Consider the following 13,796-nt stretch of genomic DNA (forward strand, 5'->3'; position numbering starts at 1 on the left):
CCTGTCTGCTTGTGCGACGGTCCCCGCAGGCTCCCTGGCCCAGGCTCCTACGTTCCCAGCCCCTGGACCCAGGACTGAGGCCCGGGACAGGGGCTGGTGGGTGTGGCCAGCCCCTGAGGAAGGCACAGGGAGCAGCAGCCCCCCAGAGGCCCCCCCCCCCCAGAGGCCCGTGCGCGGCTCATACCTGCGGGATGCCGTACGGGTCGATGACCTGCCAGATGTACCAGTCCTCCTTCCGAGAGCCCTTCCGGAAGCGGAAGGTTGTGACGAAGGCATACTCGTCGGGCAGACCCTGGGGGAACACATCCCTGGGGGGGGGACAGAGGCAGAGGCCACCAGGCTCAGTGAGGCCAGCGGAGCTGCGGCAGCGGGAACCCATGTACCCGGGCCCCCAAGTCCCGCCCTCGGTGCCTCCCGAACGTCTCCACATCCCACCTGCCTGCACTGCCTCTCCTTCCCTCCAGGCGGCCCCGGGCAGACCCCCCTGTGGCCCCTCCCCTGGCCCCTGGTCCCACCCTCGGCCCCTTCCAGTCCACCAGCAGACGCTTCCATCTCTCCAGCACCTCGACCCTGACAGGACCCACGAGAAACGCCACACTGCCACTCCCCATGGTCAAAGACAGCAGAGTGCCCCAGCCTCCACCTCTCCCTGCTGCTCCTCGGTGGCCAGGCCCACCTGTGGCATCCTGTGCCACCTGGTCCCCTGTCCCTGCACCCGGACATCCTCCCTCCAGCTCCACAGAGCCTGGGGTTCCGGTGAGCATGGCGCCAGCCCCCGATCTGGGGCAGGTCCCCAGCTCCCTGCGGCTCCACTCCAAATTCAGAAGGGACGTTGTCCCTCTTAAGAAGCCAGGAAGAAGGGGTTCTGATCTCTCTCTCTTTTTTAAGATCTTATTTATTTATTTTTAAAGAGGAAAGGGAGGGAGGGAACGAGAGAGAGAGAGAGACATCAATGTGCAGTTGCTGGGGGTCATGGCCTGCAACCCAGGCATGTACCCTGACTGGGAATCAAACCTGCGACACTTTGGTTCACAGCCCATGCTCAATCCACTGAGCTAGGCCAGCCAGGGCTTGCGTTCTGATCTCTTCGTAGCTGAGGGCCTGGCCCCCATTGCTGTCCTGATCCGCCAGCCCTGCACCTCCCGGGGAGGCCAGGGAGCTGCCAGAATGCACGTGGCTTTGGCTTCCACCAGCTGTCTGGCCAGAGCGCCAGGAGGGGAAGTGCGGAGGCGGCTGGGTTCCTGATTCTCAGACTCTCGGACCCGCAGGGACCCTGCCTTTGGCGAAGTCTGGTCCTCCGTCCCTGAGTCTCGGTCCATGGGCCTCAGCTGGGAGTCGGCCTGCTCGTTCCAAGTCCCAGGCCACCGCCGGGGCTGGATGTCACCGTGGGGGCCACACCCAGGCACCGGGAGCAGAGCCGTCCCTCGCTCGGTGCTGGGACCACCTCAGGCTTCCAGGGAGGGGCCGAGGCCAGCACCCCAGGACCTGCCCCCCCCCCCGTCTGAGCAGACACGGGCTGTACAGCCACAGAGAGACCTCACATCACGTTGCTCGTCTCCTCTTTCATTCAGGGTCCAGCTGTTCTATGGCTTCTAAACACACTTTCTCCTTGCACGCTTGAAGTAACACACACGTGAGCATGTAGATATATATATATGGAGACATGCACATAGAGACACATGCTACATATTATCATATCTACATGTCTACACCTACACTATGTCTACGTGTCTGCGCCTGTGTTCTTATTTATCTGCATGTAGAGAGAGAAGGACTAAGACTTTTCTCAGGCCACACACAGAAGCACGCAGAAGAAAAAGATATTGCAGTCGGGACGGGGGGGAAGGTCATCAACAGAGACTATCTCCCGGAGACAGCACGGCCCAATCTAACCCTTTCCCCAAGGAATGCAGCCGATTATGAGGTTACAGCGAAGGAGGTGAGGGGTCTGGGGTTGAAGGACCCGAGTTCGGGGCCGACGCCTGCGTCCTATGGCCTGAATGGCGGAACGAGTTACTGTCCGTTGCAAGTCTCGAAATGTCGCACCAGACAAACAAGAGGAACACCGCCCGCCTCACTCGCCTCACTCCATTGCGCTGGGAAGTGGACCAGACTGGGGAGCAGAGCGCCCCCTGCAGCTCAGACCAGTGGGGAAACATAAACACTGACGGCGACACCCCTGCGCATGGGAACAGGATGGACCTGAAACCAGAACCGCACCTGTGCCTGCACCTGTGCGCACGTTTCAAAGCGTTAGGTGTTAAAGGGACACGGCTCCTCCCTGAGATGTCAGAGCTGTGCTGGGCTGAGTTTGGTCCTGGTGTGTGGCCACTAAAACACTTGAAACCTCGTAGACATCCTCAGAAGGACGCAGGAGAACAGCCAAAACCCTCCACCCAGGAACACGCCGCCCCGTGTGCGTGTGCAGCCAACGGGAGGGCCAGCCCCACCGCGGTGGGCATGGGGACACGGGGTGGGCTGTGAGGGGGGCAGGGAGCAAGAGCAGCCCACGGGGAAGGCGTGTGGGAGAGCTGCAGGGTCGAGCCGCTCCCTGGAGCACACACAGGTGTTCCCGGTGGGGGAGTGCAGGAACAAAGGAGGGAGGAGGGTGGTGTCGGGCTCGAGGGCTCAGAGGAGCCAGACAAGGGCGGGCTGGGGGGCGGGCTGGGGGTGGGCTGGGGGGCAGGCTGGGGGGCAAAGCGGCAGGTCAGGGCCACACAGGTTTTTCCAGCCCTTTGGCTGGAGTACGGGGCGGGCCAAAGCAGGTGTACAGTTCTTCATCCGGAAGATGACACGATGCGCAACAGCACAAGAACACACTCTGTCACAACTGCGAGCCCACCTCTGCCCAGCCCTGCATGCTGGGGGGGTCTGGGGGCTCCAACATGGAGAAGGGCAAGCAGACCCAGCCCCTGTTCTGGCAGCGCCAGGGGCCCCCGGGGAGACCCCGGACGATCTCTCCATCACAGCCCTCCCCACAGCGCGGCCAGGCAGGGGCGCTCAGCGCAGGGGAACAATGCAACATCACGGGAGCACAGGGCCACCTGGGAACCTGGGTGGGCCAGTCAGTGTTGCAAGTGGGTCCTCACTGGCCAACGCGCCCACGTGGCGCTGGGTGGCGCTGGGTGGCGCTCTGCCCACCCCGTCACCCAGGTTAGGACCTGTAACCTCAAAAGTCTGCTGTTCAAGCCCTGGCTGGCGTAGCTCAGTGGATTGAGTGCGGGCTGTGAACCAAAGCGTCGCAGGTTCGATTCCCAGTCAGGGCACATGCCTGGGTTGCAGGCCATGGCCCCCAGCAACTGCACATTGATGTTTCTCTCTCTCTCTTTCTCCCTCCCTTCCCTCTCTAAAAATAAATAAATAAAATCTTTTTTTAAAAAGTCTGCTGTTGAGCGTGCTGACAGAGAACCGCACGCGTGGAGGAGGGACTTTTTGGAGGGATTTGCGGGAGGGCCGGGGAGCCAATAAAGTCCATGGCAACGGGTCTGCTCCAAGACAGGCTGAGTTTCCAGGCCAGGGGCTGGGCGGTGTCACCCCCGGGGGGCTTTCCGGGGCACGGAAGAGGGGAGAGACCTGCCAGGTGCTCAGGGTGCGGCCGCAGGCGCGGCCGAGCTCCCCGGCGCCCCGGCGGGTCCGGAGGGCGGGCGGCCCCACTCACCCGGTCCTCTGCACCACCGGGGAGGAGCCCAGGCGGACGTAGGTGCTCTGCAGCCCGTTCTCCCGCCTGCCCGAGAGCTCCCTCACGCGGAACAGGTCCATCAGGTCGAAACCTGCGTGAAGACGAGAGCCGGGGTGAGGGGGGGAGAGCAGTGGCAAGGTGAAGGAGGAGTCCACCCCTCTCCGCACAGGCGGCCCGCCCACCCGCCCCAGGGGCACCGCTCAAACGCATATTCGGGAGCTCGCGTGAGCCTCAGGAAGCAGGGAGAGGGTCAGCTTCCCTGTCCCAGTCCTCTCCCAGGAAAAAGGTGCCGGGAAGGGCAGGCGCTGGGCCTCCCCCCACAAAGTGAGCACTTCGAAGGTCCAGGGTGGCAGCCACCTGGAAGGCGTCCTGGCTGCGGCCCCGGGGCTGGGACCCCGGGGTGGGAAGCCCACTGGGGACCCTTCCCTCACACAGACTGCTCTTCAAGCATCGTCTGGGGGCAGAGGGCACAAGGCGCCCCTGGGCACCTCACAGAGCCCGGCAGCCCCAGCCGGGTCCAGCTGGTGGCACCGATGGGGTCCCCCACACTGGAGAAGATCGAAGGGCTACTGAGTGCCCCAGGGCTGGGAACGGGGTAACCATCCAAGTACACATTCCAGGTTCCACGGTAGGGACCCCACGCAGGAAAGGGCGTCCGAGCTGCATAGGGTGCGGGTGCTGCTCCAGAGTCGGCATAGTCGGCAGGAGCCGGCAGGGGAGCCAATCTGTCCCGGGTCCAGAGGCTGGTCAGCACTGGGAGGGGCGTGATTGGCACCTGTGAGCCTTCCTCATCCAGGAGCGGGGGCGGGGACACTCCCCACAGGCCTGCCATGCACGTCGAGGACTCGGCGCCTCCTACAGGCAGGGCTGCGAGTTACAGGTGCCTGCACCTGTCATTGCTACCAGCCTGGTGCAGGTGGGCAGCACTCCGGGGCGGCCGCCACCTGGGAGCGCTGCGGAGGAGGCCAGAGGTGCCGGTCGAGAGACGCCGGCAGCTTTGTCAGGGAGCGAAGGTCAAGAAGAGAGCGTGTGTCACCCAGACACACCCGGGGCCCTGTCCTGCCCCTCTCTGTAGGCCCTGCCACCCTGTGACGCTGGCACGAGGACTCAGGCCCTGACACGCCGCCTCTCGTCTGCACGGGATGGGTAACAGCCACACGAGGCTGCCGAGGCCCCGAGTGGGGGCCCGGCCCCTGGGGGCTCCCCTGAAGTGTTGGCTCAAGTTCAGAATCTGGTGGGGGTGCCCCGAACGCCGCCCCACACGAATCAGGGGCGAGAGCAGCAGGTCTGTCCCCCGGCCACACAGCTCCATCAACGGTCCCTGGAAATGGCCTCATCTGCTGGGTGATTTCCCCCCCGGGGCAGGTATAGACGGGAGGACCGAACACAAAAGAGTTTTATAAAAGCAAACACGTGCTCTAGTTCCTGGTTCCACTTTTCTTGGTTTCAACAGACGAAAACAAAGACTTAAACATCAGAAGCGCTGAACAACAGGCAATTAGCTAGGTGGCAGCCAAGGGCACCCGGAGAAAAGAAGAATTGCCTGGGATAAACGAGGGGAGTGAAAAATGGTCCCGAGGTGCATGGACCACAGTACGAGGCACCGCGTGAGACAGAAGCAATCGTTCAATGTCAGATCTGCGGGGTGCAGCTCCCCGAGGTCAGAGTCAGCCGGTGCTGGCGGCCTCAGGGACGCCGTGAACCCAGAGTCGGCCGGCGGCACCGGCTCCCTGCTCGCCCTCCCAGTCCGCCCCGGGCGAGGCTGTGTGGGGCGTGGACGCCCCCAGGCACGACGGTGCCCCGGGTCTTGGGGGCCCTGGCTGACGTGCACGCAGCTGACCTGTCCCCGAGTGGTGGCCAGCAGTGTGGGGGATGGGACCTGGTCTGATTCAGGGCTCCAGCCTAGAACAGCCAGGAGCCTTGGCGGCCATCCTGGTCTGTGGCACCGTTTGTCGGAGACAGACAGGGAGAGAAGGGAGGGGTCCACAGAGCCCACTGGCTCCTGCACAGTCAGTGCCCCACTGGCAGCTGGGATCCCGATGATGAAGGGGACAAAATCCCAGCCCCCGAAGTTCGGTGTCTGATGGGCAACAGACACGCGAATGAGCAGCGTTACTACATGACAAGGAGGGGGAACGGCTGGGCTTGTATAGGAGCACAGGGAATATTCTCCCTGCCCACCTGAGGGGCAGTCACGGAGGGCTTCCTGGGGGAGGCAAGTGCAGAGGTCACTGGACCCGGGTCAGCCGGGCTCCTTCTGGGAACCCCGGCCGAGTCGGATGTCAGGAGACGCGGTGAGGGGCCACCGGCTCGAATGAGGTCGGGCTGGGTTCCTCCGGCCACATGGGCGAGCTTGAATGGATTTCCGCAGGCACCGGGGAGCCGAGGAAGGGCCTGACAGCGAGGGCGAAACACAGTCTGGTTTCCATTCTCGAAGGTGACCCTAACAGCCAGATCTGGAGGAGCCGGGAGGCCGTGAGGACAAGGCATGGAAAGATGGGGCTGGGGGACGCGGGGGGGGGAGGGAGGGGAGAAGCCGTGGGCCTGCTGACTATTTGGGATTGCAGGTTATCTGGATACCGTAGCCTGCGAGGAAGGAGAGAGAAACCCAGGACATATTTCGTGCCTACACCGCCCCTGGCCCGTCCTGAAGCATTAAACAGCTAACTTCCCAGGAGGGGTATAGGACACCCTCCGTCTCTCGAATTTGCTGTCAGCGCCAAGACGGACCTTCAGAGACCCCAGGCCAGCCCCACTGTTACACGCTCAGGGAGGCGGAGCCTCAGGGATGTCGGGGGATGGACCCTGGGCCCCAGATGGCGAGCTGAAGGCCAGTCCGCGGTCTCTACCTGCAAGCTGCCTCCTCTGCTCTCCACACCCGCACTGCTCCAGGCCGGAGGAGACCTAAAAATAGCCGGAGTCCTCCAGGGAAAACCTGGAGGTGAGGCTTTGGGGAACCGCGTTTTCCCAGAGCAGAAAAGCTTCCCCTCCAGTTACCCCGTCACAGTGCAATGGGCACGTCCGAGGCTCCGCCTCTCCGTGACCCCCCCTTCAGCTCCTCCAGGCTGCCGCCCTCCTCTGGGCCGGGGGGGGCAGGGGGTGAGCAGAGGAGACTTGGGGTGCCTCGGGCTCTCGGTGCCCTCAGGGCTGCACACACAGCGGGCGTGCCTGCGCGGTGTCTTCCCGGGGACCTCGGAGCCCCCTGAGGGGAGGGGACACCGCGGGGCTCCCGATGGACACCGTGGATTCCGTGGAAGGACATGTCCCTGAGCTCGGGCAGCAGAGTGCTTTGCAGGACGCCAGGCCACAGCGAGGCATGAACAGATGCTCATCCTTTTATCACGAGGACAATGACGATGGTGAGGCCACCCTGGCCACGCCCCACCTGTCCCCGGCACGTCCCGTCGCAGACAGAGACAGCCACAGAGGAGCGGCTGCGGTCACGCATCCCTTCGTTCTCTCAGCCATTGATTCACCGGAGTATTTATAACTCTGACTCACCCTCTCCCTCGCTCCCGACGCCTCTGTTTACTCACCCTCTCGCTCCTCCCGCCAGTCACCTGCTGCCTGCTCACCAGCTGCTCGCCCACCCCTCCTGCCACGCAGTCCTTAGTGGGTCCTGCAGGGCCACCCCCAAGCCCCAAAGGGAACCCCTGCATGTCCTGACCATTGGGCAGCGTGTGGGCGGCAGCTGCTACCCGCGCCGTTCGGACCATCCTGCGAGGTCTTCGGTTAAAGGCAGGAGGCGGAGGCAGCGGGTCGGCCGGGCCAGCCCTGCACCCAGGGGCCTCGGCTCAGGCCCAGCAAGCGCCGCAGCAAGGCCGGTGGCGGCGGCTGCACCTCTCACCTGTGATCTCCCGGGTCCCACCATTGGTGTGTCTGAAGCGGTCCCCTTCCACGCGGACGCTGGGGCACAGCACGTCTGAGGGGGGCAAGAGGAAAGAGAGAGGCCAGTGAGCTAATGTGATTGTGGGTCACGCTGCGGGGCGTGACCTCCCACGGACCCCCACCACCCCCACCCCCGACCTCACGGCATGTCGGGGGTCCAGTGCCCAGAGCAAAGGAAATATGGACAAGGCCTGGTCCCTACCAGGAGGGGCGCAGAGTGTCCTCGGTGACAGGGGGCCAGACACCAAACCCATGGGATGACCATCAGGTGACAAGTGACAGACAAGGGCGGGCGCGGGTCACTGGGGGATTCAGGGCACGGGTGGCGGGGGGTCGGGGGAGCAGCAACAGTGACGCCTGGGCTCCCTTTGAAAGGAGCAGTCGGGCTCAGCCCGGCCGAGACACAGGGACACAGGGACACAGAGACGCAGGCGGAGGATCTCTGAGCAAAAGCCCGAAGTTATACGAGCAAGTTCTAAGTCGGCGGGCCGTCCATGGACGGGTCGTGCCTGTGTGGGGGCAGCCGGGAAGGTGCCCCGGAGCATCGGGTACAGTTCCGGAAGGACGCAAACCCTGCTCGGCCACACACGGGCCCCAGTGAGTCGCCCGTGCGGTAAAGATCATTGACTTCATCAGAGGCCCTGGCGTAAACCTCCACCTGGCCGTCCTGGTCACTCCCCACATAAAAGAACAACATTGGAAGGAAAGAGGACTCTGTTAGTTGCCCCAAACACCCCAGTTTCGAACGTGGGGGTCCTGGGTCCCGTTCGGCCCCGCTGCCAGCCCCCCTCATCTCCAGGTCTGCGGTGAGCGTCTGGGGTAAGGGCAGCTTTCCAAAGTGCACAGCAGCGGGTCCCAGGGCCGCTGGGCGCGCTGGGCACAGCCACGCCCACAGCCGGGCTGGGACAGGACAGTGGGACCAGACAGCAGGCCCCTCTCAGCGCCCGAGGCAGCCTGACGGGGGCCCTCCCGCCCACGAAGCAACTCGGTCACACCCAGGTTGTGTCACAGCCACACAGCTGCAGGCACAGCACCCTCCCACCAGCTCCCGTGCCGTGGCCTCCTGTGATAATCTGGGGCGTGCACGCTCAAGTTCGGGGAAGGTGTAAGGCTCCTTGGCCCGTCAGCAGTGAGGGCGATCGGGCGAGGTCCCTCCTGATTCGGGAGGAGCTATTCTCGGTGTTTATCCTCAAAGGCACCAGGAGGTCTGACGAGCCCCGTGGAAGAGGCTATTTTGGAGCGAGCGCCGCCGAGCCACCTGTCCCGGACCAGACGCTGCAGAGGATGCAAGCTCGGCACAATATTTAGACGGCGGCACCCGGGACAGCAGCAGCTGCAGGGCGACCATCCATCACTTTCACTGTGGCAGCCGGCCAGGGCGACTGGCTGGGGATCCTGCGTCATTTAAGAGGACTTGACTCAGAGGTTCTAGCCTTGATCGTGAGAGAGCCCCTGGAGGCCAGCAGCTGGAGATCCAAGCAGGCAGAGCCACTGAGCTTGTCTCTGCAGACATCCCCGGGGAGCCGCCTGATTCCCGAGCCTGGTAGGCGAGGACGGTCTGAAGACCCTGGGCCCGGAAGAGGCAGAGGCTCTTCTCAAAGATGCCAGAGCTCGCCCACACCGGCTGCCAGCCAGCCCCCTGATGGGGGCACCACTAAGACTCACAGAGGTTTAAGGGGCAATTTATAGCCGGCTTAGTTAAGTCAGGACAAACGGCTCCTGAAATACCCCACCCAGCCGGCTCCCCAGGGGTGTGGCGGCCCCGGGGTCGCCCTGCTAGGCAGGGAGGTAGCTTAGCGACCGAAGTCCCTCTCGGCCTGTAAGTATATCCTCGGGCCCAGATATCTCCACGTCCGGGTAATGGTCTATTTATTTCTGCATTAGCACATTTATTCAAAGTAAAATATTCGTAGAGCTCCCACGATGCTCCAGGCACGGAGCTAGTGAGTTCTGGGGACACACAAAAGGGATTGTCGGGGAGTCACTGTCCCTGCCTCCAGGGCACTGGCAGGCGACCGTGGTGGCGGACGCAGAACACGTGAACACGAGGAAGTGTCAGAGCTGCAGGACACCCTCGTGTCCCCTCACTCCACGGGCTTTTTCTTCTCAACCTTCGAGAGTCTCCTCGGCCTCGGGCCCCCACCAGGGAGGGCCTTGCTCTCCATCAACCCCCCACCCTGGTGAGGAGGCCTCTTCCCGGCCCCAAGCGCTAGAGCTGAGGTGCCACTCTGAAGGCACGGGTGCCCTGTGCACCTCCCCGGTGAGTGGGGGTCTGCAGACCTGGCAGGATCTCAGCCCCGCCCTACAGCTACGCTGCCCTCACGCGCCCCCCACGGACAGGTCTCGAGGTCGTGCAGAGGAGAAATGACGGGGGCACCTGCACTGAGAAGCAGACGCTGAGCGGTGGACAGGACTCCCTTCCAGGCGCCGGCTGATCGTGACCTTGATAAGCCAGCGAGAGAGCTCACTGGCACCTGGACGCCTGCCGTGGCGCGGTGGCAGACGCCTTTCATTGTCAACCCAACGCCATTTCCCCCACGCCTTCCTGGCTAAAAGAACATCACTTTTAGCCCTGGCTGGCGTAGCTCAGTGGATTGAGCGTGGGCTGCAAACCAAAGTGTCGCAGGTTCGATTCCCAGCCAGGGCACATGCCTGGGTTGCAGGCCATGGCCCCCAGCAACCACACATGGATGTTTCTCTCTCTTTCTCCTTCCCTTCTCTCTCTAATAAATAAATAAATAAATTAAAATAAGTAAATAAAAAATCTTAAAAAAAAAAAAAAAAGAACATCACTTTTGCTCGGAATGGCAGCGTTTCCTGCCCCAGGAGAAAAGCTGGGGCTGGCTGGTCTAAGCCAGTTACGATCACTCTGGCCCCGTCTTCCCAGCCTCCCTTGCAGCTAGGGATGAGCATGTGACCCAGCTCTGAACAAAGAAACCAGCAACAGAAGTTTGCTTTGGTTGGGAGAGGGGTGATCGCTTAAGAAGTGTTTGTTTGCTTTTCCCAGTGTAAGAGGATGGATAGGTAGATGGTTTGGGCGAGTTTACTTTCCCTTTAACTTCCTTCAAATGCTGTCTGGTGGGGGAGGGGGCGGCTAGCTAGAAGAACGGCGGCGAGAAGGCCTCCGACCCCTGGCCGAGGTGTAAAGCACAGAACGAGTGAGCGCCTGCGTGCCCAAGCCACTGCAGTGAGGTTTCCTTCACTCGTGGCTGAGTGTGCTCAGACTCCCAGACACTTCCTTCCCGAGCGGCGGGGACGAGCCAGGCGGAAGGATCTGACGGCCGGCTTCTCCTTCCTTCCCACGCCCGAGGACGATTGATGAGGGTGGTGAGAACAGGCCCGCTATTTTTCTGGGGACAGGGCTACTGGCAGACTGCATTACCTTCACTGCCCCATACATATGGATGCGTCAGGCAGTCACAGAGGACCCACAGAAGGGGCAGCTGTGCAGCGAAGGACAGGGGCGAGTTCTCGGAATCGGAAAGTGCGTGCCGTTAGTCCCTGCCCGGTTGATGGATTTTCCTCCTCGACAGCACGGGGAGGACCCCAAGGACACGGCTGATTACACAGGCCCTGCTGTCTCGGAGTTCAGGGACCGCCACCCGCCGATGCCCGTCTTCCCCTGGGTCTCTGGGCAAGTAGAACATCCTAGACTTTTTCCGGAGAGAAAAAACAGTCTCTCCTCCTCCCGCAGGACGGGCTCTGTTCCACCAGAAGCCTTGCCCAGAGGCCAGACCCCGGCTGGCCAAACCTGCCGCCCCAGGGGACACCCCAGGAATCCACTGCGGTTTCCCTGGAAAAACACTTCAGTGCGTCCTCGGTTTACCAAACGGCAGAGGGGAGGGTGCGCCTGCGCATCCCGGGCGCAGGGCGGCACGGGCGGTCGCTGGTGTCCCTCTGCTTTGCGCGGACATGCCCTCGGTTCTATCTGGAGAACAGGCAGCCAGGCTGTCACGGGCTCTCAGCCAGGGGGTCTCTCCAGGTGGGAGAAGAGGGTTCTGGCCACTGCTGAGCCCCTCCTGTGCGGCCACCACCCCGATCGGGACGTTACCCACAACAGCCATCCGAGGACATCTATTGGTTCCCATTACATGGATGTAAAAACTGAGGCTAAGACGCTCAGGAGATGGGAGTGTCTGAATTTAAACCCCGTTTCCCTGCCCCCAGAATCTAGGGGTAGACATGGGGGCCCCCCGTCTAGGAGCTTGGCAGGGCCAGAGGAAGTGGGTGCAGAGCTTGGCCGGCCGGTAAGCAGGGAGAGGAAGCAATCCCTGCCCATCCATCACCTCCCTCCGGGCAGCAGCCGCTGTGAGGACAGCTACCCACAGGCGAGGTGATGACATTCCGAGTGGGCAGGGAGGGGCGGGGCGGTGGGGGATGAGTCAGACGGCAGCCGGCGCTGGGCCCAGCTCCGCTGCGGCTCCCGGGCCAGCCGGGAGATGGTCCGCACATCCCCACTCCGTGCAGCCAGCAGGCTCCGAGCCGGGCCGCTGGGACACTGTGAGTGACGATCACACCCTCCCGGCTCGCTCCCGGGGACCGAGCGCCGCAGGTCCAGGCGCTGTGGGGGACCGTGTCCTCCCTGCTGTGGGACGACGGAGTCACCGCTGTGACCAGCAGACAGGCAGGCTGGCTCTGCCCCGGATGTCGAATACATGACCACGTTGAACCAGACCCTCCTCGGGCAGGTGCTCCTGGCTCCAGAAGGGGAAGAAAGGCTCAGAAAAGTCAGGGAACGGAGTGCCCCAGGCCGCAGACTAGGAAATGGCTCAGTCAGCCTGCTGGCTCTGGCAGAGGCTCTCGACCACGACCCCAGGCAGTGTCTCCAAGGTCACCCGCCCAAGGTCATCCAGCCCACTGGGACTCAAAGTGGGTGTGTCCCCAAAGCCTGCGTGGACAGCCAGCCTGCTGTCGCCTGGGGAGCCCCTCTGCCTCTGCACAGCCCCCACTTGTAGAGGGGGTTGCTCGCTCTGGGCCCACAGAACTCCGGTGCATTCTGAGCCTGGGCCGCTGGTGCCCACTTACATGCCGCAGGGACTGTGAATCAGGGTGGGCACGCTGCAAACACACCAGCCTGCCCTCCGCCGGCCCCAGCCCAAAACGGGTCCCCACTCTCTCTCACAAAAGCCAGCGGTGGGAAGTGACAAAATACTGCCGGAAAGAACCACCCCCGGACCCGCCGACAGCCGGGAGCCCCGGGCCCACGAGAGCAGGGCCACACGTCCCCTGTCCCTGTCCCAGCAGGAGCCGGCACGCAGGCAGGAGGCGTGTGGGCACAGACGTGGGGTGGAAAGTGTGCTGATCTGTTTGAAGCCTCCGGAGGCGAAGGACACAGTGACGGGTGAGGCCCCAGCATGCGCCCGCGCCCCCTCCCTGGTGTAAGGGAGGCGGAAGCTGCCTGAGGGGGGCGCCCTCTCCCAGGTGGGAGGAGCAGGTCTGGAGTCTGCGACCTCACCTAGACCACGTCAGCGTCTCCTCCTGCGTCTGCGCGTCCTGGCCAGGAAACAGGTGTAAAAGCCTGTGGGGTTTTTATTCCCATCCAAGGTCGTCCTGGAGATTCCATGGCACAGTGGGTGGGACGTTGCTGATAGGACACTGGTGTGTAATACATGCCCCTTCGGCCCTGGCTGGCGTAGCTCAGTGGATTGAGCTCGGGCTTCGAACCAAAGTGTCTCAGGTTCGATTCCCAGTCAGGGCACGTGCCTGGGTTGCAGGCCACGGCCCCCAGCAACCGCACATTGATGTTTCTCTCTCTCTCTCTCTCTCTCTTCCTCCCTTCCCTCTCTATAAATAAATAAATAAATAAAAGCTAAAAAAAATACTCGCCCCTTCATTCATTCCTACATCCTGGCAGGCGTGGGGAAACAGCATGCAAACGCACAGGAGTGGGGACCCTGCCCCCCGGGTATCCATGTGCAGAAGACAGAGACAGGGAGCAAATGAAGAGACGGAGAGAGATTCTGCAAGCTGGCTGCCACGTGACCAGTGCAGTGGGTGAAATCCGTGGGCGATGGGATGGGGCCATGGGGCTGGGGGCCAGGACGCAGCTCAGGTACGCTGCTCTGGACAAGCCTCTCGGCTGAGCGACACTGGAACTGAGAGCCAATGGGGATGTGAGCCAGCCAGGGGAAGAGCAGCAGGAAGCAGGTCCCAGCCGGCACCGGGCCCTGGGGACGGAGGGGCTGGTTTGCCCTGGGGGGATGGGAGGGAAGCTCCCCGGGGAATGGGT

The 13,796-nt window shown here is 62.8% G+C and overlaps 1 protein-coding gene across 1 annotated transcript in view; it reads right to left on the reverse strand.

The window, feature by feature from the left end:
* Positions 1-13,796, reverse strand: part of LOC114514440 (collagen alpha-1(XXII) chain-like) — a 147,848-nt gene that overhangs the window by 118,635 nt on the left and 15,417 nt on the right. Inside the window, exons 3-5 of the mRNA XM_036031682.1 lie at positions 7,527-7,601; positions 3,659-3,770; positions 185-308 (exon numbers count right to left, since the gene is read on the reverse strand). Coding sequence (XP_035887575.1) covers positions 185-308; positions 3,659-3,770; positions 7,527-7,601 — 311 coding nt within the window. The remainder of the gene's footprint in view (positions 1-184; positions 309-3,658; positions 3,771-7,526; positions 7,602-13,796) is intronic.

Source organism: Phyllostomus discolor, chromosome 7 (assembly GCF_004126475.2).
Source record: "Phyllostomus discolor isolate MPI-MPIP mPhyDis1 chromosome 7, mPhyDis1.pri.v3, whole genome shotgun sequence".
Lineage (NCBI taxonomy): Eukaryota > Metazoa > Chordata > Mammalia > Chiroptera > Phyllostomidae > Phyllostomus > Phyllostomus discolor.